The following is a 20,871-nucleotide window of genomic DNA, read 5'->3' as shown; positions in this document are numbered from 1 at the left end:
ATAGTAGCTTTATTACCAGTTAGCCTGTGTTGGAGCAGTACGCTGTTGGGATCAGACAGAGTAAATGACTGAGGAGAAACAAAGAGGTGAGTGACAGCCTCCAGATTGTCAATAGGTATTAAATATCAGGGATTCTGATCACATTTATGTTGTTTTTTTTTTCTTTCTGATCAAACTTTCAAACATATACATAGCATTTATTTTGATAACTTTAATGAGGCTGTTCAGTATGACTGGGTGTCTGTGCAATCAGGACATTCCAAGTTATCAGCATACAGAGAAGTGCCAAAGACAATAGAAAGGACAACGGTTAGGAACACGTTCAAAATTCTTTAAATAACCTTTTCATGAATACGTTGCATTTCATTTAACCACAACAAAACCATGATGCTATAATGGATTCGAACCACAGTCTTAATGAAATCCTGCAAAGAGCAACATGAAAACAAGAAGCACATTTTTCTAAGACTGTCTCTCTCCACTGTCTCCGCTGCATCTCTCTGGACGTTTGAGAACACACGGGGTGAGAACCCCCCCAGGGAAATGTCTCATTATGCTCCTTTTCAGGAAAACAATTCGAATAAAAAAAAAACTAAAAAAAACTTCCACAGCGCCATGAAAGTCATTTCAGAGATTCAAAGTAGTAGCTAAAGTGCCCTGAGGTAAAAAAAAAAAAAAAAAAAAGACAGAAAGAAAAAAAGGAAAACAATTACAAACAGCATGAGGCTTGCATCTCCAGTGGAAGTGTCAGCGAAATGCTTCTAATGAAGCTTCAGAGCCCGGTTGGTGAAACGCTCCACCTGCAGCATCGGGTCAATCTGCTCTGCGTTGTTGTGGAGGAAAGAGAGTTTCCCTCTGTCCTCACTGACACGGTCACAGCAGAACTTCTAGGTGTTGAAGGGTTTCGTGTTTCTGCTGGGATAGCGAGCTCCGTACTGCGCGTCCATCTCCTCCACCCAGGCCATGCTCCAGTCCCACGCGGGGGTGGGCTCCAGCTCCCTGAAGGCATCGCCGTCTGAACAGAACGACGGGTACAAGGCGCTGAGGGGGGAGGCCGGCGGCGAGAAGTCTGGACGCAGAACAAGACAACAATCGTTGCTGAGGACGTTCATCCGATTCAAAGATTCATGACGACAAAATGAAAGAGAGCAGTGGCTGTTGAGCCACGTGTCAGCAGAAGTTAAGGTGGTTTTAGTCACAGCAGAAAAGAGGCGAAAGTGAGAGTTTGACAGGTGGAATGAATCCTGTGGGGAACGGGCAGAGTGATGGATGAGGTGACAAAGAGGGGCAGAAATCTGAGACTTCAGTTTGATGAAAGATTTTAAATAAGTGGTACCAGGAATCGGAATGAATTCATCTCTCTTCAAGCAGCAGGCATGTGCACAACTAAATATATACAAACTAGTTACGGTTGTTTAAATAATCAGCTGCGTCAACTATTGTTCTTCCTTATGCTGATTCTAGAGTGGAAAGGAGAAATTGCATAGAAACGTGAAAACCTCTTCAGGCAGGTGGACTGAAGTGCTGCTGTGTGCTACAAGTAAGGAATCACGGCTGAATGGCGCCATCTAGAGGAGAAACGTATAAATCACATCTTGGACTGCAAACTGATATCTTTGGTTTTATCTTCTTCAGTCAGGTAAAGAAGAAGAAGAACCATGCAGCATACATATAGCTGCACATGCTGCATTCGGGTACAGCTGGGACACTCGGTTGTTGAAATGTCGAGAGGTTTTTAAGTAGTTTTAGTAGTTGTGTAATATAAAGTAGAAATGTCTGCTTCTGCTTTACTTATGGGAAAAAAATTCCAGCCGAACTTCCAGTCAGTTCTTACTTTCTACTTTTTTTTTTAGGTTTGAGAACCAAATAAAATCAAATAGATTTCAAAAGATTTGTTGTTTGCTGCTGATTAAAGCTCACAGAATAAACACTGAAATCGTGTACCGTTATACGTCTGATATGCATTTATGTGTGTGTGTGGGTGTGTGTGTATAGCGCTCCACTAACTGCTGCCATATAAGACCCTCCCCTTCCCCTCCTACCCGTCAGCGAGGCTGCACTCATGGTCTCTGCGGCCGCGGCCAGCAGGCGAGCGAACGTAGCGCTGTCGTTGGTGTAGCAGCTGTCCACCGAGCTGATGAGGCTGGTCCGGTTGCTGTCCATGTTGCTGTCCATGGCCGAGCTCCAGGTGTTCCACAGGGAGCTGTCCCAGTCACTGTAGCAGGAGGACGGCGAGCTGTGAAGGCCGGAACGACGCAGCGCCGCCGGCAACGGCTGGGCTCCGGCGGCCGCGCCATCCTCCGACTCGGCCGAGCCGACCGGCCCACAGATGCTCCCCAGGGTGGAGGTGAAGCTGTGGGGCAGGGAGGGACGCTGCTCTGGCAGGACGCTGCTGAAGCAGAGGCAGACCATCAGGACACGCATCTGGAACATCTGGAGAGAATGAGGTGTAAGCCATCCCTACCTGTATCTCTCAGGGTTTGGACTGAGCTCCAGGTACTCAGTAGCTTCCTGCGCCGTCAGGGAAGGACTTTGATCAGCCTCCATTAACGTGGAGTAGGATGAAGCAGACAGATGGCTGTAGGGGGCGCCGCTGTGCTTGTTGGGTCCTGCTTGTCCATGGTAACCTGATGGAGGACTAATTGATGGGATGGAGCCCAGGTCCTCTGTCAGCTTTGTGGAATGACTGGAACTGAACACAGTTAAAATAAACAAAAACAAACAAACTCAGTTCTCATAAAGGAGGAAGAAATCTTTAAGAGTGAATAGTTTACATGTCTTTCAGCTAAGCACTCTATTAATTAAGTTCTGTCAGGTAATTTTAGTTCGTTTTGTGAACTCTCATTACAGTCGGCTCCCCATATTTTTGAAAAGCCTTTTTTTTTTTACTTTTATTTCAGTTAAAGCTGCAATATGTAACTTATTCAACAACATATTTTCTTCATATTTGTTCAAACTGTCACAAGATGACAGCATACATGTATGAGATAATCTGTAGAAAGATGGAGTTCCTTCATTTCCTCCCGGTGCTGCTGATCCCATTCAAAAAGAACAAATCAGAGTTAGGAGGAGGGTATTGGCGCTGTCAATCAAACACGTGTACACCCTGCTAAATGTGCGATTGGTGGAGAAACAACTTATCATCAGTGGCCATGCTTAGAATTTGTCACAGACTATGTTGTGGTAAACCAGGTGTAGTGCAGCAGGGAGCACTAAGACCCTCCTCCTGGCTGCAGCTTTACTGCAATATATTTTTCCTTCTAGTTTTCATTATTACGTTAATGTTAATAAAATAACGCGTCTGTTTATGCTAAGGTTTTGTAAGCAATGTAAATGAAAACAGGTCATAATTTTTTTTAAAGAAAAAAAACAAACCAGAAGTTGTATTTTGGAGAAATTTTATGACTATTCATCCATAAAGACAGTGTTGTGTCATTTTTATCTGAAGCATGCTGACGTCTCTTACCCCTCGTCTGAGGACAGGGTGTTTCTGTCTGCGGCCATCAGCGGTGGGGGGGGCAGCAGGTCCACTAAGTGCAGAGAGGCAGAGTAATGCAGCAAGCGAGAACCAGCAGCTCCTTCGCCGCCCTGCGAAGCTCCACCTGAACACAGATCAGGAAGTCATGATGATGCTCCAACACTCCAACACTGTCCTGTTGGAGTGTTGGAGTGTGTGACAGAAGCACAACATCTACGTACCGTGGCGTCCTGCTGGTACATGGCTGAGTCTCTGCTTGCAGGCTCTGGAGGGACCGGCCTGGGTTCTGGATGACAGGACTGGTACGCTGTTCACTGCATGCAGCTCTGCAGAGAGACGGGTCAGAATGAACTGGCACAAAAAATCACATTATAAACCCCAGAAACAAAATGCTAGCTCTATACACCACCTGATTTCCCGTGGGGTTTCTTCTCCCATGATTCCCTCAGCACGCCCATCTTTGGCTGAGGACGTATGGCCTGTTTCCAGGGCAGAGCCTCCTGGCTGCTGAGGGACGACGACTTGGAGTCAGGCTGGGTGAAGATCTGGATCGTCTCCGCCCCCTGCTGGTGAGGCAAGGCGTGAGCCGCTTTAGGGCGGCGTTGGGGACTGCTGAAGGTCTTCAGGCTGCTGCCCTTCAGGTCCACATAAAACGTTCCGTAGACTCCACAGCTGTCGGTCACCATGGGAACAGCTGAGTCCACCATCCTGCCGTCCTGCTTGGACGAGACTGGAAGACCTGGACGAACAGAAATTATATTATACTATATATTTTTAATTATATAATATTATACTCTATTAGAATATTTTAGATTATATTGCTTTACATTATATCATATTACAGTTTATTTTCTGTTCTTTTTGTTTTGTATTTTCTCTGCACGCTGCGACAGGTGCAGGAAACTTGAGTTTAGTCATTTAAAACAATCCTAATGCTAGATTGATGAGAAATGTTATCCATGAGACAACCCAAAGGCTAAACAACAAAGAATCCCATCTCTTGTTTAATTTAAGCTTCAGTAACATTAGGAAGAAAATTCAATTCAATATCAAAGTTAAATATTGTTATGACAACATTAGTGGTGATAAAAAAAACAAAAAAAAATTTCTCACTCTTCTCAATTTTTATGTAATCATTCTGTCTGAATGCAATGACGATCACATTGTAAAGTACTGAACCCCTTTAAATATCAGCTACAGGGACAGTTCAAATGAAACAGACACACACACACCACAGCTGTGTGCGTGTGTGTGTGTGTGGGTGCGTGTGTGCGCGTGTGTGTGTGTGTGTGTGTGTGTGTGTGTGTGTGTGTCGCTTACTGGTGCTCCTGATCCCAGGATGTCTGTGACCTTGGGCCCACAAGTCCTGGTATTTCTGGTTGAAGGGCGGTCTCCAGCCACCGGACATCCACGGAGAATCTGGAGCGGCCATCCTGCACAACAGAAAGGAAGAGTCGGTCGAAGAAAAAAATACATCAATAGGGACTTTAAAACAAGTCTTTGATGTGACTTTTATGTATAGTTATAATAGTTAGAAGTATTTTCTCATAACATCACATCAGAAGAAGCAATAAGGACTTCATGCAAATGAAGGAAAATAGAAACTATGTTAGCAAGAGTTAGACTTGCTTTATTGTCACTGCACAAAGACATTGAATTTGGCAAAAAACGTTGTTGGATGGCTATAGAGAAAAAATACTGAAAAACTGTAAGTGTTTATAAATACATATAGATATGTGCAAGTGTAACTGTGTAATTTATTGCTAAATACATAAAACAGGCACCAATACAAACAATACCAGTAAAGACATTGGACTTAGCATTTTCAGGCAGGCTCCTTAAAGGTGATGCCAACAAATGATTATTGTAACTGGTTAAAAAAATAAGTATAATGTAAGAACCTGACGGCCGTGGAACAAAGGTTGTGACGATATATTGTGGACCCTGCAGCTGAATCAGCATCTTACATGGTTACCAAAGTTTTTAAAAAGTACAACTTCTATTCACAGGAAACAGCCTTTGGCAACTCTTAAGCATATGGATCCTTCACGAGAATTTTATTAAGTTATAGATGGGTTTTTTTATGAGAACCGTTCAGCTGCAAGTGCCATTTCAGGTTTATGTATGTGTGTAATGTATTTAGCATCACAGTACCCACCTGAACCTGAGACATCAATAGTAATGGTATATTCTGCAAGCCTTCATATTTTATCTAGTGTAAGTGTAAAATGGAAGAAATGTGGAAATTTGATTAATTTCTGCCAATTCATAAAGCAAACAGTGGTTTCAAGGTTTTGCCTGATTTAGTTAAAATGTTTTATTTTAAACATATTCTGTTGAAAGTCCAAGTGGGAGGCTGATTTTTGCTCATGTCTTATTACACGTGTAATCTACATGATGCTGTTGAACTTTTACCTGTGTTTGATGATGAGATCTTCACTGGCCAATCTGCGCAGACCTGTGGGGGAAAAAAAACAACAACAAAAAAACCCCAGCAAATAAATAAATACACAATTTATTTTGTTTTAGAAAGATTGACCTCCAGCAGGGATCACACAGTCAATATTTTTTGAAAAGTCACCTTTAGCCTTGCTGTGCTGAGGTGACAGTTGACCCGCGCTGTTGTGGCGTCTGAACAGGAAAACAGCTGCAATCATCAGAAGACACCACAAGAGGGCGCCAACGCTGCCAATCAGCACTGGGTCCTGTAGGAGGGCCAGCAGGGGAAACGCATCCTGTTTGTGGCTGTCTGGGTCTGAGGCGCCCCCTGGCTGTGGCTCTGAGTAAAAACAGACATTCTGGACGGTCAGACACTGAGAGAACATGACGGAGAAATCAGTTGGAAAAGCTGTTGGTCTCACTGATGACAAATCCATGAGGATCGCTGAGCGTTCCCACTCCAGCACCGTTCACCGCTGCCATGGTTACCCAGTACTGCTTCCCTGGTTCCAGTGTGGAGATATCCAGGCTGTGTTGGCCGCTGTCCACTGTCCAGTTCTGGTACTGTTGCTCGTCAGACTCCACACACCAAACCTAAAGGAGCAGTTCACACATTTATGAGAGGAAGCTCATGGTCTCGAAAACACTGCTGATATCATCATGACACTCAGGTAAAACAGCAGAGTAGAATGTTTTCTAACAAACCCGTTTGGATTGGGATCAGCAGTAAACTCTGGAAAAAGCTCACTCCTGGAAAAAGAAGGGGGAAAAAAGAAAAGAAGAAAGCAAGGAGGGTAAAAGGACAGAAGGAAACGAAGAAGAAAGTAACTACAGAGAGAAGAATGAAAGGAAGGAAGGATAATTCAAAGGAACTAATGAAGAAAAGAAGAAAGGAATATTAAGAGGAAGTAGGTAGGGCAGTGAGGAAGAAAGAAATGACGAGTAATGGTAAAAAAGAAGAACAGTCCTCAGCTGATAACCCGATCGTTGATGGATGAAGAGGAGCCAGACAGGGAGCGGTCACCTGGTAGCCCTGGACGACGCCGTTGTGGCTGTCGGGAGGAGGAGGCTCCCAACTCAGATGGACGGTGTTGTTCTGCTCGTGGCTCACCGTTATGGACACGGCCAGAGGGGGCGAACTGGGTGCTGCATGAAAAGCGGCGATATATTCCCCCTGAGTTAGTTTGATTGGTGGCTTACAGCAGAGGAGAAGATGCAGGTCAGGGCTTCTGAAGCCAGCCTTCCCTCACCTCTCTCAGGGACTCGGAGATGCCGCGTGTTGCTCTCCCTTCCATATAGGCTGCTCCCATAAGGACGAACCTTGAACTCATACTTGAAGCCCCTCTTCAGGGGGCCGACCTGAGCCTGGAAGCCCGGCAGCGAGACCCTCAGTGCTGCCCAGTCTGAGCTGACAGGCAGCAGGGGGCGATAGAGAACCTCAAAGCCGTCGAGGTAGTGCGGCTGAGCTGGAAGGGACTGAAGCTGGTCACAGGAAACACCAAACACAGATCAAACACTCAAGCACTCCACCCACAAAGCTCGAAAACAGGATTCTCATACCTTCCACTGGACGAGGGAAACGTTGGACTCCGAGGCGATGATGGTGACATTCTCCAGGGTCACTCGTAAGGCTGAAAGCTCTCTGTGGAAGTCTTTCTGTTCAGTGCTGGGAGCCTCTGCAACAGCAAATGTTTCATATTAACATTTATTAGAAAGCATCAAGTCGTCTACAGTGGAAACACGACAGTTAGCTTTAACGGACGAAGCAGAAGTCGCAACGTAGCCCATCGTTTGGGCTGTAGAAGGTCATTTCTACCAAGCCATGAGGCTTGGCTTAAAAGTGGACTAAATCCGATAGATCTCACTGAAACTTTTGTTCCAGGGAAGCCATTTTTCATGAGCTAGATGGAAATAAATAACTAATCATGTCGAAAGATTAGTCTTACTATAGCAAAAGAAAATGTACTGCTGCGTAGTCAAACAGCAGCTGCCTGCCTCTCGCCTTATGACTGCAGCCAGTGCACTTACAGCCTGTAAAATAAACAAGTAAATGGATTATAGTGTATGATTACATGCCAGGTTGTTAAATATGTTTTATCGCAGTGAAATTAAAACAAGAAATAATTGAAATGGTAAATAATAAATAAAAAGCCTCATAAATACTGTAAATCTATAGATTTTATGTGTACTATGTCTCCCTTCCTCACGATCACATTAGTTTTTGTACTGCAGTTTGTTAAGAAAATGGGACGGGTGTTTGTGTGTTTGTGAGTGTGTGTATTAGTTGTTGAGTTTTTATGTGGCTTGACAGAACATCAACCGTTAGCTTGAAGAAACAGACATAGAGCTGGAATGGCGCCGTGTCAGCTTGAAAGGATCACGTTCCGAAATGTGCAGTATGCAGATTGGTCTACAGGAGGCGCTGTTCTGCGCAAATGAACTGTGAACTTGTGAACAGATAATTTAACTATGCTGATCCTAGATATTCACTCAAATGAACAGTTGTTCCCATCACTATTATATGATAATCTGGTTTATTGTGTTGCGTTGTATGTCCTGCAGGGTAATTCATCTTTATCTGCACTGCAGAATACAAGTTAGCTTTCAAAGCGCCAGCTCTCTGTTAGCATGCACCATGTCTGCTGTGAATTTATTATTATGAAGTAATAACAACCGCTTCTGGGAAGTTTGTCTGTTTTTGCGGATATTTTCCGACATAGAGCAGTTGCAAAATAAACGTAAAAAGAGAATGAAAACTCACCTTCAACTTGAAGTTGTGCAACCGCAGTGACGACGCCGACAGGATTCGCAGCGGTGCAGGTGTAGCTCCCAGCATCCTGCACCGTCACATAATGGAGCTGCAGTGTCTGGTCCGGGTTTATGAGATACCTGGAAACAAACAAACCCAGCAGCGGGAAGAATCGACGGTCTCATGATACTAGCAAAGCTTGGTTCAAAACCTAAACAAGGCACATCAAGCTGAAATGTTCCTCAGAAACAATTCACAGTTCACCTATCTGAGGATGTCTCTGTTCCAAACGTACAAAGCATCAGCTGATAGTTTTCATTTCTGTGGAAACTGCAAAAATCATAAAGTAATTGAAGAACTCTGAACCAGTTGTGATTCATACTTTTCACCTTCAGACCATCAAGTCTGAGGAGACTTGTGACCCCAGCTATCAGCAGACTATTCAGTGGACCCCACCCTGTTCAGAGCTTAGTATTCAAACTAAATATGTCTTTGCTCTCCGAAAAAATCAAAAATATTTGAAGGAAATTGCACCTTGGGAAGCCGAGATACCAAGGCGGACAAGCATTTTTAGAGGGGTCTCAATTATTTGCAGATGTTAGCTATTCATCCCTGTGAATACCACAGGGCCCAGGGTACAAGATTTAAAGCCAATTTAACAGCAGAAGAACGACAACATAAACTGCAAATATATATTTTAACTGTTTTCTATCCCTCCTAAAAAACTTTTTGCCATAAATATACCTTTGTGATTACTTTTTTGGTTTATTTCTTAGTAGCATCCCTAATTGATTTGAGACCCTAAGGCACATATGTCAGAGTCAAGGCCCGCGAGAAGATTTTCTACGGCCCCTGGGATGATCTTGATTTATTATTAGAACCGGCCCGCAGCAAGCCGGCACCCCGTCTGAAAAAATGCGAGATGCACTTCCCCGTTCGATCCTCCTCACAACGCTCGCACACCCCGTTCGATCCTCACAACGCGCGCACCCCGTTCGATCCTCAACGCACGATCAGTCCGGCCCTCGGCTTGTAGCTAAATTTTTTATTTGGCCCTCCGTCCATTTGACTTTGACACCCCTGCCCTAAGGGGTTCCTGGGTTTAGGATCTGTTGCTCTCTAAACTGAAAAAGTTTGGAACATAATAAAACTCCATGTAAGGATCTGCACATTTTATATTCCCCAAATGATAACTTGGAAGCAATGAATGTCACAAATATAGCAAGTCATCTATTATTAAGGTAAATTATTCAAATTTATCCAACTTATAAGAAAGGTAAATAAACTGGACCGCAACATTACGGAGCGTAGATGCTCTCTTCCTTCATTCCTTCATTTCCTACAAACTGGGTTAAAGGTCACATGTGGATCTGGCTGTATCCCAACAGTCAACAGGTGAGACGAAGGGCAGACACTGGACAGAGTCCAACACCGGACCAGCACACAGTGTTCTGGCCATGTCATTGATGAACGAAGGGAGATGGGGGGGGGCGGTCTACCTGCCGTTGGGAAGCGGCCCCCGCTCTCGGCTCCAGGCCACCGTAGGAGGAGGGTCCCCTCTAGCCTGGCAGTAGAAATGGGCAGACTCTCCCGTCCTTACCGACACGTTTTCTGGCTTCAGCACCAACACAGGCTTACCTGCGGTAGATAAAAGAAGAAACTCAGTGAATTGCTTTAAGTGCTACAGCAAAAACCCCAGTCAGTGTAAATATGTCACAAGTTTGTTTGGAAAGAGAGAGGTATTGTTCTTCCCCATTGGTGGGTTAAAAAGAAAAGGTAGTGCTTAACAACATACTTCATCCAAAGTGCCGAAATCATCTCTCATTTCACACGGATGAAAACTGTGTCATTTGGTTTGCAGAGAGGCAGCCGCCTGCCGAACGCGACACGAGGCTTCAACAGAGCTCTATGCAAAGTGTTGTGTGATCGGTCAGAAGTTTGTTCCAGTGTTTTAATGCGGAAATGCGCTCAGACGGCAGTGTTGGTATAAAAGGTCCTATGAAAATAAGACTGGGAAATAGTGAATAACCCCTGGATGGATCAGTGTCATGGCTCACTGCGGAAACCTGTGGCGTGAGCTCCATGACCGTTTGGTAAAAGCAAAACGCGGGACGTGGGGTGACGCATACCGAAGCGGGGAGGTGTCCCCCAGTGGTCTGCCCTGTTGTATGAAAAGGTGTGCGCCAATACGTGAGCCGTTCCGCTTCAGATGAAGCATGTCGGGGCCTTCAGTCTACTTGTTCTCGTCTGGTCTCACCCAGCACAGAGAGCCGAGCCGCCCTGCTCTGCCTCTCTCCCATGATGTTCCGGGCCACACACACGTAGGAGCCGGAGTGGCTCTTCTCTGCAGGCGCGACGATCAGCTTCCCGCTCAGCTTCTGCAGAGCAAAGCAAGCAGCACAGATCGACTAGCCGCAGCATCTGTGGAATATTTTATTTCAACCATCAAGCATGGAGTACACGGATGCAGGGACTGCTTTCACAGTTTCTAATCGATTTGCTTTTTCTGTGCGACGATTAGTCAAATCATCGATTACGACTCTGCCCTGGAATCATGAACCTCAGGATGAAAACATATCCACGTTTCCATAATCAAAGCAGCTGCTTACAGTGTAGTGGTGGTCCGTGTTGCTGATGGGAACACCGTCCTTCTTCCAGATGATGTTAGGTTCCGGATGTCCCAGCGGCGGACCACAGTTTAAGACAGCCACCTCCCCCTCTGCCACCTCGGCGTCGCTGGGCTGGACGCTGAACTCCTCCTTCAGAACTGCAGGCACACAGAGACCCATTTACACTGAGCTGGATCAGAACAACGGGCTTCGCTCTGATCCTGAAACTCTGTCGGGGAACTAACAGTTTGATGGACATCACATGGTTTGGGGAAAAATAACATTTGCGGTAGACTTCCAGTGGAAAAGTCGGTGATTAATGAGATGAAGATTCTGGTGTGTATAAGTATCATGAATGACTGAAAGTTGATTATTGTCATTTTCACACTCTCCGGGAGTTGGTGAGTGACGAACTGACTGGGTTTAGTTTAGTAAAGTTAGGCTGAATCATTTATTTGACTGGTTTATCCACAGCACAGTTGCACATTGAATTAGTGTGGCCATTTAAGATGAAGCTTACTGAAAATGTCTAAATAAAAGCCTCAATATCACCCTCAAGTTAGTGCACTGCTGCAGGTGGTGCAATGATAGTATTCTGCATTATTTTAGCTCGTGCGCTAATTCTGACAGGCTGGATGGCGCGAGTCGTTCTCGCGATTCTCCTCATGTCGTCAATCGCGCTGCGGCTTTCTGTGGTGTCGACGTTGACTTTCGGCGTCGGAACGCCGGGTCCAGAACGCCGGGTCCCGTTTAAATTTCTTCAGAAATTGTCCAGTTGTTATAAAAGCCCAGTAAAAAACATAAACATGTCATGATTTACTTAAATCCAAAGATGTCTCATACCTTTTTGTTCTGTACACTAGTGCATTCCAGTTAATACACCATTTAGTTGTGACTTATGTGAAGCTTTGGACTCACAGTAACTGCGTTCCATCTGCGAATGCCTTCATTATACCCACCTGCCCTAAAAAACTATCTTTAAAGCACTGAGTTGATTCTGAAACACACATACCTGATAAATGTAATCTTCTAAAAATTGTCCTTTTCAAAATGTTAGATTTTAAGGCCCATTTTAGACACATACGGGAAAATATTTAACGTAATTTGGGTTGATTGTCACATTATTTCAATGTCGATGTACCACACTGAGACAGTAAAATCCTGAGCTCAATCGGTATTTCAACATAAGGAGTCAAACTCATTTGGTAAACGATCGATATTCTTGTTATCTAAAGAGATGATTAAACATTTTCATTAAACATTTATAGATTACAGTTTTATTATCTCAGGCTAGATATTGCTGCACTGACATCCTTGTTATCGCATTAGATTAATTTGTAAGATCTTGAACTCATTATGTTGCCAAAACTTTGTTATATCATCATAACATCACAAAAAAACAACATGTAGCTTGTTTTTCTATTAAGACAGTTTATTGTTATATTGTCTTGAGATGATAAGACTTTGAGATTCTGTTGTGATGTTTAACCATTTCCTTTTGTCAGAAACTTCAGAGCTCAAATTCTAGAGTTGTTTACGATGTTTGTCACTACAGGCTGAAAGTCGTGATGGGAGCAGCCAACCATGAAACCATTGTCAAGTGGAGTTATTTTTTCTAGCTAACAAAATATTTAATTAACGCAGAAAATGAAAACAGCATTTTTTTTTTCTAATCCAAAACATAAATTCCATCCCACAAATGATTTTAAATAGATAAAATAACAGCCAACTGTGGATGGTATATATATAAAAAAGAAAAACGGAATAAAAAAGCTTAAAAAAATATATCATGCCATATGATGTAACACATAACTGTTTTGAAATATTATTGGGTAAAACTTCTTTCAGTTTATTGGCGGTCTACCGCTGCAGCTAAGGCCCCTCTAAATCCCCTCGCCATCTCACCTGCAATATACAGCGAGGCATTGCGGCTGGTTGCCTTGCCGGCGCTGTTAGTGGCGACGCAGGCGTAGACGCCCTCGTGGGTCTGGCCACGTCTGCCCCCTCCCACATTTAGAAAGAACAGGCTCCCCTCTGACAGAACCATGGGGACGGCCCGGACGTCCCCCTTGTCGGTCCCCAGGGGCTGACCGTTCCGCAGCCACTCGATGGTCGGCTTGGGGCTGCCGTCCACGCGGCAGGACAGAGTGGCAGGGCTGCCCAGCTTCGCCACCACATCAGAGGGGTGGTGGACTATTCGTGGTGCTGTCTCCTCGGTCCGGACTCTGCTACCTGCAGGGGGACACAGAGGTGATGCAGAGGTGGGACCAGACGATTGTGAAAGTCTTATTCATTTCAACAAGTAAAAATATACTTTATTTATATGTGAAACCTGCATGAGAAGCAACTTGAGCACAAAGAGATCTGTAAAACGGAAACACTTTGTTGCTTTAATCAGCATTCATTCACTTGGAAAAGTATTTTCCTTGAGTTGTTGATATTTAATACAGACATGAAAGGTTATATAAGTAGGTTTTATATATGTTTACATTAAAAATGCGTTTACTTTATGAAAATTTGAATATCAAATAAAATAAAATAAAAATCCAACAAAATCTACAAGCCCACAGGTGCCAGCATCATGCTGTGCGTTTACTGCTGCCTGTGGTACAGATGAAAACAAACATACCCTAAAACTAGCTTGGGGAGAAATAAAATATTATATGAAGCTCACCAAAAGCCCCAACACAAATGTACGTATTACCGTAATTAAATCAGAGCTGTCCAAAGTCCATTTGTGGCTGATGGAGTGGGTTTGTGCAGCCCCCCGATTGAAATTCGAGAAAGTTACTAATTTGGCACGCCGGCTACAGGAGGGTGATGGAGATGGGGGGGCTTTTTATTTTTAATTATATTTAAATTATTACTGACTAATTACATCTCCTTAGGTGCATCACAAAGCATTCATCTTTTGAATCTGCAAACTGGACGCCAATTCAATTTACAATGACTGCTTTATTCACATAATTAACATTATGCATGTTTAGTTTGTTGTTAAGCAGGTAAAAAGCAAACCAAAAGAAAAGGTGGATTTAAAAAAAAAAATAATAATAATAATAATAAGTTATGACCTGCGAGGACTTTCTGCTTGATGATTTTGGTTCACCTGACAAAAAGTTTGGACAGCATTGAGTCAAAAGCTGAATCCATGCCAAGGAACCTTGAAATGAGCTCCACCAGGTCTGCATCATATATTAACCAGAGTTAGTTTGTCACGCCCAGTCATCAAAACTGCCCATCTCTGAGCTCATGGTTCACAATAAGAAAATATCTCCGGCTAACACATTCAAACCCCCGCTACTCCCAAACAATGGCTATTTGCAGCCAGCGCCGGTGGAATGCCATTGTCGGGACTTCCCATGAAGTCGGATGACCACACTGGAGGAAACAGGAAGATTGTGATAGGCTTCCTGACATGAGAGGAAACCGGGAACCAGCAGGTCTCAGGAACATCGAGTCAAACAAAACGCACCGCAGAACTCTGAAGAAAACAAAGAATATTTCGGATCCGTTTTCACGAGACTCGTACAGTTTTTTCATCTCTATGCATCCGATACAGTAGAAGGATTTCCACTTCCTTTACGATATACAACATGAACGAGAAATGAGTGTAAATTCCAGAACAGCTGCATATTTGATAAGTAGAACTCTGAAGATAGAGTGAATTTAATCTACCCTAAAGAGTCTTTAAACGGGAAGCGACTGTGTCAACCAAATGGACAGCTCTCATTATTTTAGCATAGCGCAAAAATAAATTAAAATATGAATATTTCATCATTTGTCAGTGGAAGAAAATTGGAACCAGCAGGATACATCTTATTTTAAAAAATAATTTCACAACACTACAATATCTATCTACTACAAACAGGGGAATTATCACTGACTTTAAACTTAAAAAAATAAATAAAAACAGACCATTCTTTCAACAGATGGTTCCTTAACCTAGTGCTGATTAGGGCCCCATAAAATTTAGGAACAGCTCTGGAAAACCTGAGAGAATCTGAGGGAAGCAAATTGAGTCAATGAAGTATGATGCTGAGTTACCGTTTCATCAAAAATACATCTGAATAATTCACCCAACTGGTGGAATCATTGTTCATATATATGAAATATTGTTGTGAACTTACCGGAGAGCAGGGACCCAAACAGCGCAACTACTAGACATGTTCTAACACTCTGACTCATCTTTAGGGGAGTTAACAGTAGTAATATAATCGCTGAGGTCTGACTGGAATTTAACTTGTCGGTCTGTCAATTGTCTTTTTTAAAATTTACGGACAAACTCTCCCTCTAGCTTGCTGCTCCTTGAGAGAAATGACGGTCAAAGTAAACAGTCTGTTAGACACGCTGACAACACGCAGTTAACAACTTCCTGTTTGTCTCCGTTTCAAAATAAAAGAAACCGGTCACCGTAGTTTACAGCAAGAAATAGTAAATTGCTTTAAACGTATAACTTTTGTGTGGTTATATCACACGGAACTGTCAACAAGTTGAGATAATTAAGCCCGTTTGTCTTTTTATTGTCCCAAATACATTACATTTATTTTGAAAACAGCTAAATAAACGTACAAGTTCCGGTAGGATGAATGTTAGATTTACAGCCCATAATGTATTTCTTTCTGCTTTGATCGTGTATATAGTTTTATAACTTCCCAAGATTGAAATTAAATTGTCAAAATATTCAAACTAGCCAGGACAAATTCTCGGAGATGTTACAGAGATCATTCTGAAGGGACAAGCATTAAGTTAAACAAGCTGAGTTTGAGCTCCTTCGTATTGCTCTTACAGTAACAGTTTGTTTTCTTGTCTGATATTATATTTACTGGATCACAGCAGAAATAATAAATTCATCAAAGTCCACAAAGGCTTTTGGTTTTTGGTCTGATTTTTAACTGTAAAATCACAACAGAACGCTGTGAACGCTCTGCTGAAGTTTGGTTTGTTTTTGTAGGAGCAGCTCTGTCACCATCACTGTATGAGGCAGGACGTTCTTGGCCTGTTTGTTTTCCAACAATAGAAGGAAACGGTACATCTCTCAGCCGGCTGTCTGTCAGCCACGAGGCACTTTATGTCGGAGTTCATTTGAACTGTTTGCATTTCACGTTTTTACTTCCACATACCACAATGTGTTTTAAGGCTTTTAAGTTTTAAACCAGCTTTTCTGAAACTATTATGTGCAAATGTGTGTGTTTTAATGATTTTGTGTGCTGTTTGAATTTGAAGAGCTGCAGAGTAAGGACATGACATGAAAAATGGGACAAACATCTAAAAGAAAACAATAGAAATAACAATATGACTTGGTTTACATACAGTTACATATACCTTAGTGTATTTTATTTGGATTTAATCCAACACAGTAGTGCCTTGCTTTGGAGTCGCCCTGGCTCTGCCTCTACTGCCTCATTATGTGGGTTAGGTTATCCTAACCCACACTGTAGTAACGCTGCTATAGATTTAGGCTGCTGGAGGACAAACTGAACACTTTTCCTCACTTTCTTCTTCTGCTATTTTCCAATTGACATTATTTGTTGTTATTTCAACTGTTAACATCATGTTTTCTCTCAGTTGTTTTTCTCTCCACCTGGTCTATTTTTTTCTGTGTAGCTGCGGCTCCTTCCTCAAAGAGAGCATCGGCTGAGACGACGCTGCCGACAATTAAACCTTCTCCATCTCCTGCTACGAACATTTTATTTTTCATTAGCATAGAAATGAATCTTGAATCAGTTCCACATTTTCTTTTTTGTGCCTCTGCTCTGCCTTCTCAAACCCCTAGTCGGTCGTGGCAGACGGCCGCTCGTACCGAGCCGGGTTCTGGTTCTGCTGGACGTTTCTTCCTGTAAATGGGGAGTTTTCCCTCTCCTCTGTCACTACTGCTTAGATGTAAACCTTTTAAGCTAAGTTTTATAATGAACAGAGCTTAGTGCATTGTTTGATAATTAGCAACAATTGGAGTGCATCTGTGATTGGACTGAAATGACTTTTTTTGTAAGGTGCCATGAGACTACATTGGTTGTGAGGTGGAGCTATCTAACTAAGCTGAATTGAATTGAGGAGAAGGAAAATAATACAATGGAGGATGAGCATATAAAAACTTGAAAGGTTTGATGTGCATGTTATAGACCTGAATGTTAGAACTTTGTAGGACCACTGTTTGTTGACGCTGCAGGTATTCTGAGATATGTCTCTGTGTAATATGTCAGTTTTGATCTGAGCCAATCCAAAAATGGAAATTCTTGTTGCTTTCTTTCAACAATGGTAGTTGATTGACCAATTATTTATCGTTTTTTTTTTTTTTGTCATGGTAGCAGAATATATATACACATAAAAGCAACGCTTCTTGACTTTTTCATATGAAACATTTAAAGCTGTATCAATTCCCTTTCACTTCACAATTATGTCCAACTTTACGTTGGTTTGCCACCTACCTCTAATAAAACTCAAATTACAAACACAAGATAATGGTAATGCTAACAATGCAAAAAAAAGGATTGAGGAGTCTAGATACAATTGTAGCGCATGAGGCACAAAAGTAAGACTCCCCCCGATAAATAAAATCTTCTAGGATGACCCAGGAATAAGTGAACTACCACTAGTTCATTCCCTCGAATGGCTCACACAAACAAAGCATTGTGTAGTGAACTGTTCATTGTGAGGCTCAGAAAGGACCAAGGCTAAGTGATGGATGTTTATATTGATCCAACAACGTGGGCTTGATGGTCTCGGCATCAGCCAGCTTTCAGTCGACAACAAAAGCTTTAGAGAGGATGAGGGATGGATCCCGCCTTCCAAAACACAACCCATGGGAATGTTGTGAGGCCGAGATTTGCTGAAGGAAGGGCTCTTTTCTAAGCTGTTGACCAAGAGGTCAGGGGAAGTATAGCAAATGAGCGAAAGACGGGGAATTGGGGTACGAAAAAGAAAGAATGTGTCAGCTGTAGTGAAGAGTGTGATAAACAGTGACTTCACAGTGAATTCTTAATGGAAGTCCATTGAGATCGGTAAAGAATTCAACAAAACGAATGCTGTTTTAAGCAAGTCAACACAAACATGTGCAGTGCTTTAACTTTTGTGAATTGAAGAAGATAAAACCTGAGCATGAAAACAAAAAAGAGGCTCCTAAAAGACATTGAATGTCTTTCTGGGATAGTTCTAGTGGATATTTCAACAACCTTCACTGTAAAATACATACTGCAATATGTTGTTTTAACGCCACGCTTAATTACTGCCTGACCTAGAATGAAGAAATTACTTTAATAGCATCTGTCTGACATCATGGCAAAAGATCTACAGAGAAAGGGCATTCGTTGTGACCTTAAATCTAAAATCTAAAGAAGTTTAAGGAAGTCGTGGGCATTTATCAGCCTAAAAAGGGCAACAAAGACACTTCCTTTGGACTCCAGCTAATCGCAGTGAGACCCATTATCCACAAATGGAGGAATCATGGAACTGGGTGAACCTTCCCTACAGTGGCTGGCCAACAAAGAGTACTCCAAGAGTGCATTAACAACTCATCCAGGAGGCAACAAAAGATCCCAAAGCAACATATAAAGCACTGTAGGCCTCACTTGCCTCAATCCTGGGCTGCTTTGCGCCTTTAGGATCTTGATGACATCCATGAATTTTGCCTCTTACTGAAATTCTGAAGGAAAATGTCCGACCATAACTTTGTAACCTTAAGCCCGAATATACTGTGGTTACAAAGTCTGGATTTGAGTCCAATTGAGATGCTGTGGCATGACCTTAAACAGACCATTTATGATGAAAAACCCTCCAATGGGGCTAAATAAAGACAATTCTGCATAAAAGAATAAGACTAAATCCTCTGCAGCGATGGGAGGATTCTTTGCCAAAATTTCATTGCCTCTTGGTGGCAGATGTTACTGGAACAGGATGGCCCAACCAGTTCTCAGGTTCAGGCAGTAGTTACTTTTTCACACATGGTCGTGTAATTTACTTCCCTTAATAAGTTAGATCTTGTTTAAATCTAGTAATTTCCCAAGTTATTGTTGTCTGTAATGAAAATTTGTTTGATGACATTTGAAAAATTTCAATGCGATAAAAAACGAAAGAAAGTGGAGGAAGACTGTTGAAGACTAATGCCTTTTACAATTCTGTTCATATTACGATTACTAAAGATAACTTTTCATAAAAATTGAGATTCCAGAGGAAACCGAACTGTAACTGATGAAGAAACTGTTTTTTTTGTAAATATGACAATGTCAGAAATATTCCCCAATGAATTCTCAGTCTTATCTAGTGACACATTTGTTCTTTGATCCCTTTACTTCTTGATTAATAGAAACATTCAAAATATTATGTATCTCAGAACAAATCAAACCAGAGTCAAATCACTGTTAATCTCCTGCTGACTAATTCACCAGGCGTATTTCCTGAGCCTTACCTTTTCTTCGGTGTGCCCTGTTTCTGTGAGGTGTGTCCCGTTCTCCCATGCTGTGACGAATATGCTCTTTGATCTGGTTCTTTAAGCTCCCGTCCAGCAGTTCTGGTTCCAGTGGACATACGCTGTGGAACTTGCACTGCTGTGAGTACCCGGCACAGGTGTGAAAGCAGAATACGCAAAGAAGCCACCCACGGACGAGCATCTTCACCGCAAAAGTCAACCTCACACTGATCGTTTAACCCTCAACCTCTCCCTGAAAGCTGAACGTGCAGACGGCAGATCCCGCTCCTCATTTCCCTCAGCTCCTCTTCCTCCTCATGTTAGTCTAGATGTTCCATTCATCCCAGTCTCACTCCTCTGTGGGATTTTTTTTTTCTCAAGGGAAGAGCAAAGTTAAAGGGAGGAGGGCAGAATAGTGATCAAACACAAGTTTCAGACCTCATGCTGAGAGAGAGGCGAGGGGGAGCACCATTCATCTGGTCAGATGAGACTTCTAGTTTGATTGATTTAAGGGAAAGAGAGAGGAGGATATATCTCTGAAAACCAGATCAGCAGGAGAAATGCTTTGAAGCAAAATAGATGTTTAGATTAGCTCATTTTAAAAATAGTAATAAAAAAAATTATCTCGAAAGCCCAACGAAAATGCAGAATTTTTGGATGCACATTTTTGAACATCTTTGAGAAATGAGCCTTGAAAAAGACAAAATGTGTACAACAGTTTCTTTGCTTTCTTTTGACTGCTAACCCCACCATCACCCCCCACCAGCCCAGCCTCCCACCAGTCAACTAGCCAGGCAAATTTGTAGCTGCCTGTCTGCACAGTATGAGTCTCATACATCATCTTGGCTCGCCTGCAACAATCAAACAAAAGTACCAAGTCAGCCATGTCTGGATGGTCTTTCTTCAATTCAAATGCGATCAGTTTGCGTGCTTTGAGCGGCCGCCTGGGAGGAAGCAGATTCCGCTTCCGATTGGTTGTACATCGCATCCACCTGCAAACAATAATAGATGGATGTAAAATGAAGGTGGTGTAGAAAAGTCGAAGCTGCGGTGAATTTTCTCTGCACATAAATCAACTTGCAAATATCTGTCTCCTGTCAGACTGTGGATCGAAGAAAGTTGCTCTGTGCCTAACATACTGAATTGTTTTTCTCAATGACTGAATTTGACAAAGACTTAAAAAATAAAAGCTGTC

The 20,871-nt window shown here is 42.6% G+C and overlaps 1 protein-coding gene and 1 long non-coding RNA gene across 3 annotated transcripts in view; one reads left to right on the top strand and one right to left on the bottom strand.

The window, feature by feature from the left end:
• Positions 1-20,871, top strand: part of LOC122844534 — a 37,859-nt gene that overhangs the window by 10,026 nt on the left and 6,962 nt on the right. The window lies entirely within an intron of this gene.
• On the bottom strand, positions 835-19,908 carry robo4 (roundabout, axon guidance receptor, homolog 4 (Drosophila)). Of its 2 annotated transcripts, none has more exons than XM_044140111.1 (19): positions 19,677-19,908; positions 13,181-13,507; positions 11,276-11,433; positions 10,924-11,044; positions 10,166-10,304; positions 8,679-8,806; positions 7,478-7,593; positions 7,168-7,399; positions 6,942-7,063; positions 6,340-6,511; positions 6,060-6,257; positions 5,894-5,936; positions 4,799-4,911; positions 3,888-4,217; positions 3,700-3,804; positions 3,467-3,602; positions 2,465-2,692; positions 2,043-2,389; positions 835-1,069 (listed from the first exon to the last, which is right to left on the bottom strand). In XM_044140111.1, exons 1-19 carry the CDS (start codon positions 19,876-19,878, stop codon positions 888-890), a joined length of 3,399 nt encoding a protein of 1,132 aa, XP_043996046.1. In that variant the 5' UTR covers positions 19,879-19,908; the 3' UTR covers positions 835-887. The 2 variants fall into 2 exon arrangements, with proteins under 2 accessions (XP_043996046.1, XP_043996047.1); XM_044140112.1 differs by lacking the exon at positions 19,677-19,908 and adding an exon at positions 15,403-15,605.

Source organism: Gambusia affinis, linkage group LG15, assembly GCF_019740435.1.
Source record: "Gambusia affinis linkage group LG15, SWU_Gaff_1.0, whole genome shotgun sequence".
Taxonomy (NCBI): Eukaryota; Metazoa; Chordata; class Actinopteri; order Cyprinodontiformes; family Poeciliidae; genus Gambusia; species Gambusia affinis.
Note: the sequence above shows the minus strand (reverse complement) of the source record. Positions and strands in the feature narration are given on the sequence as shown.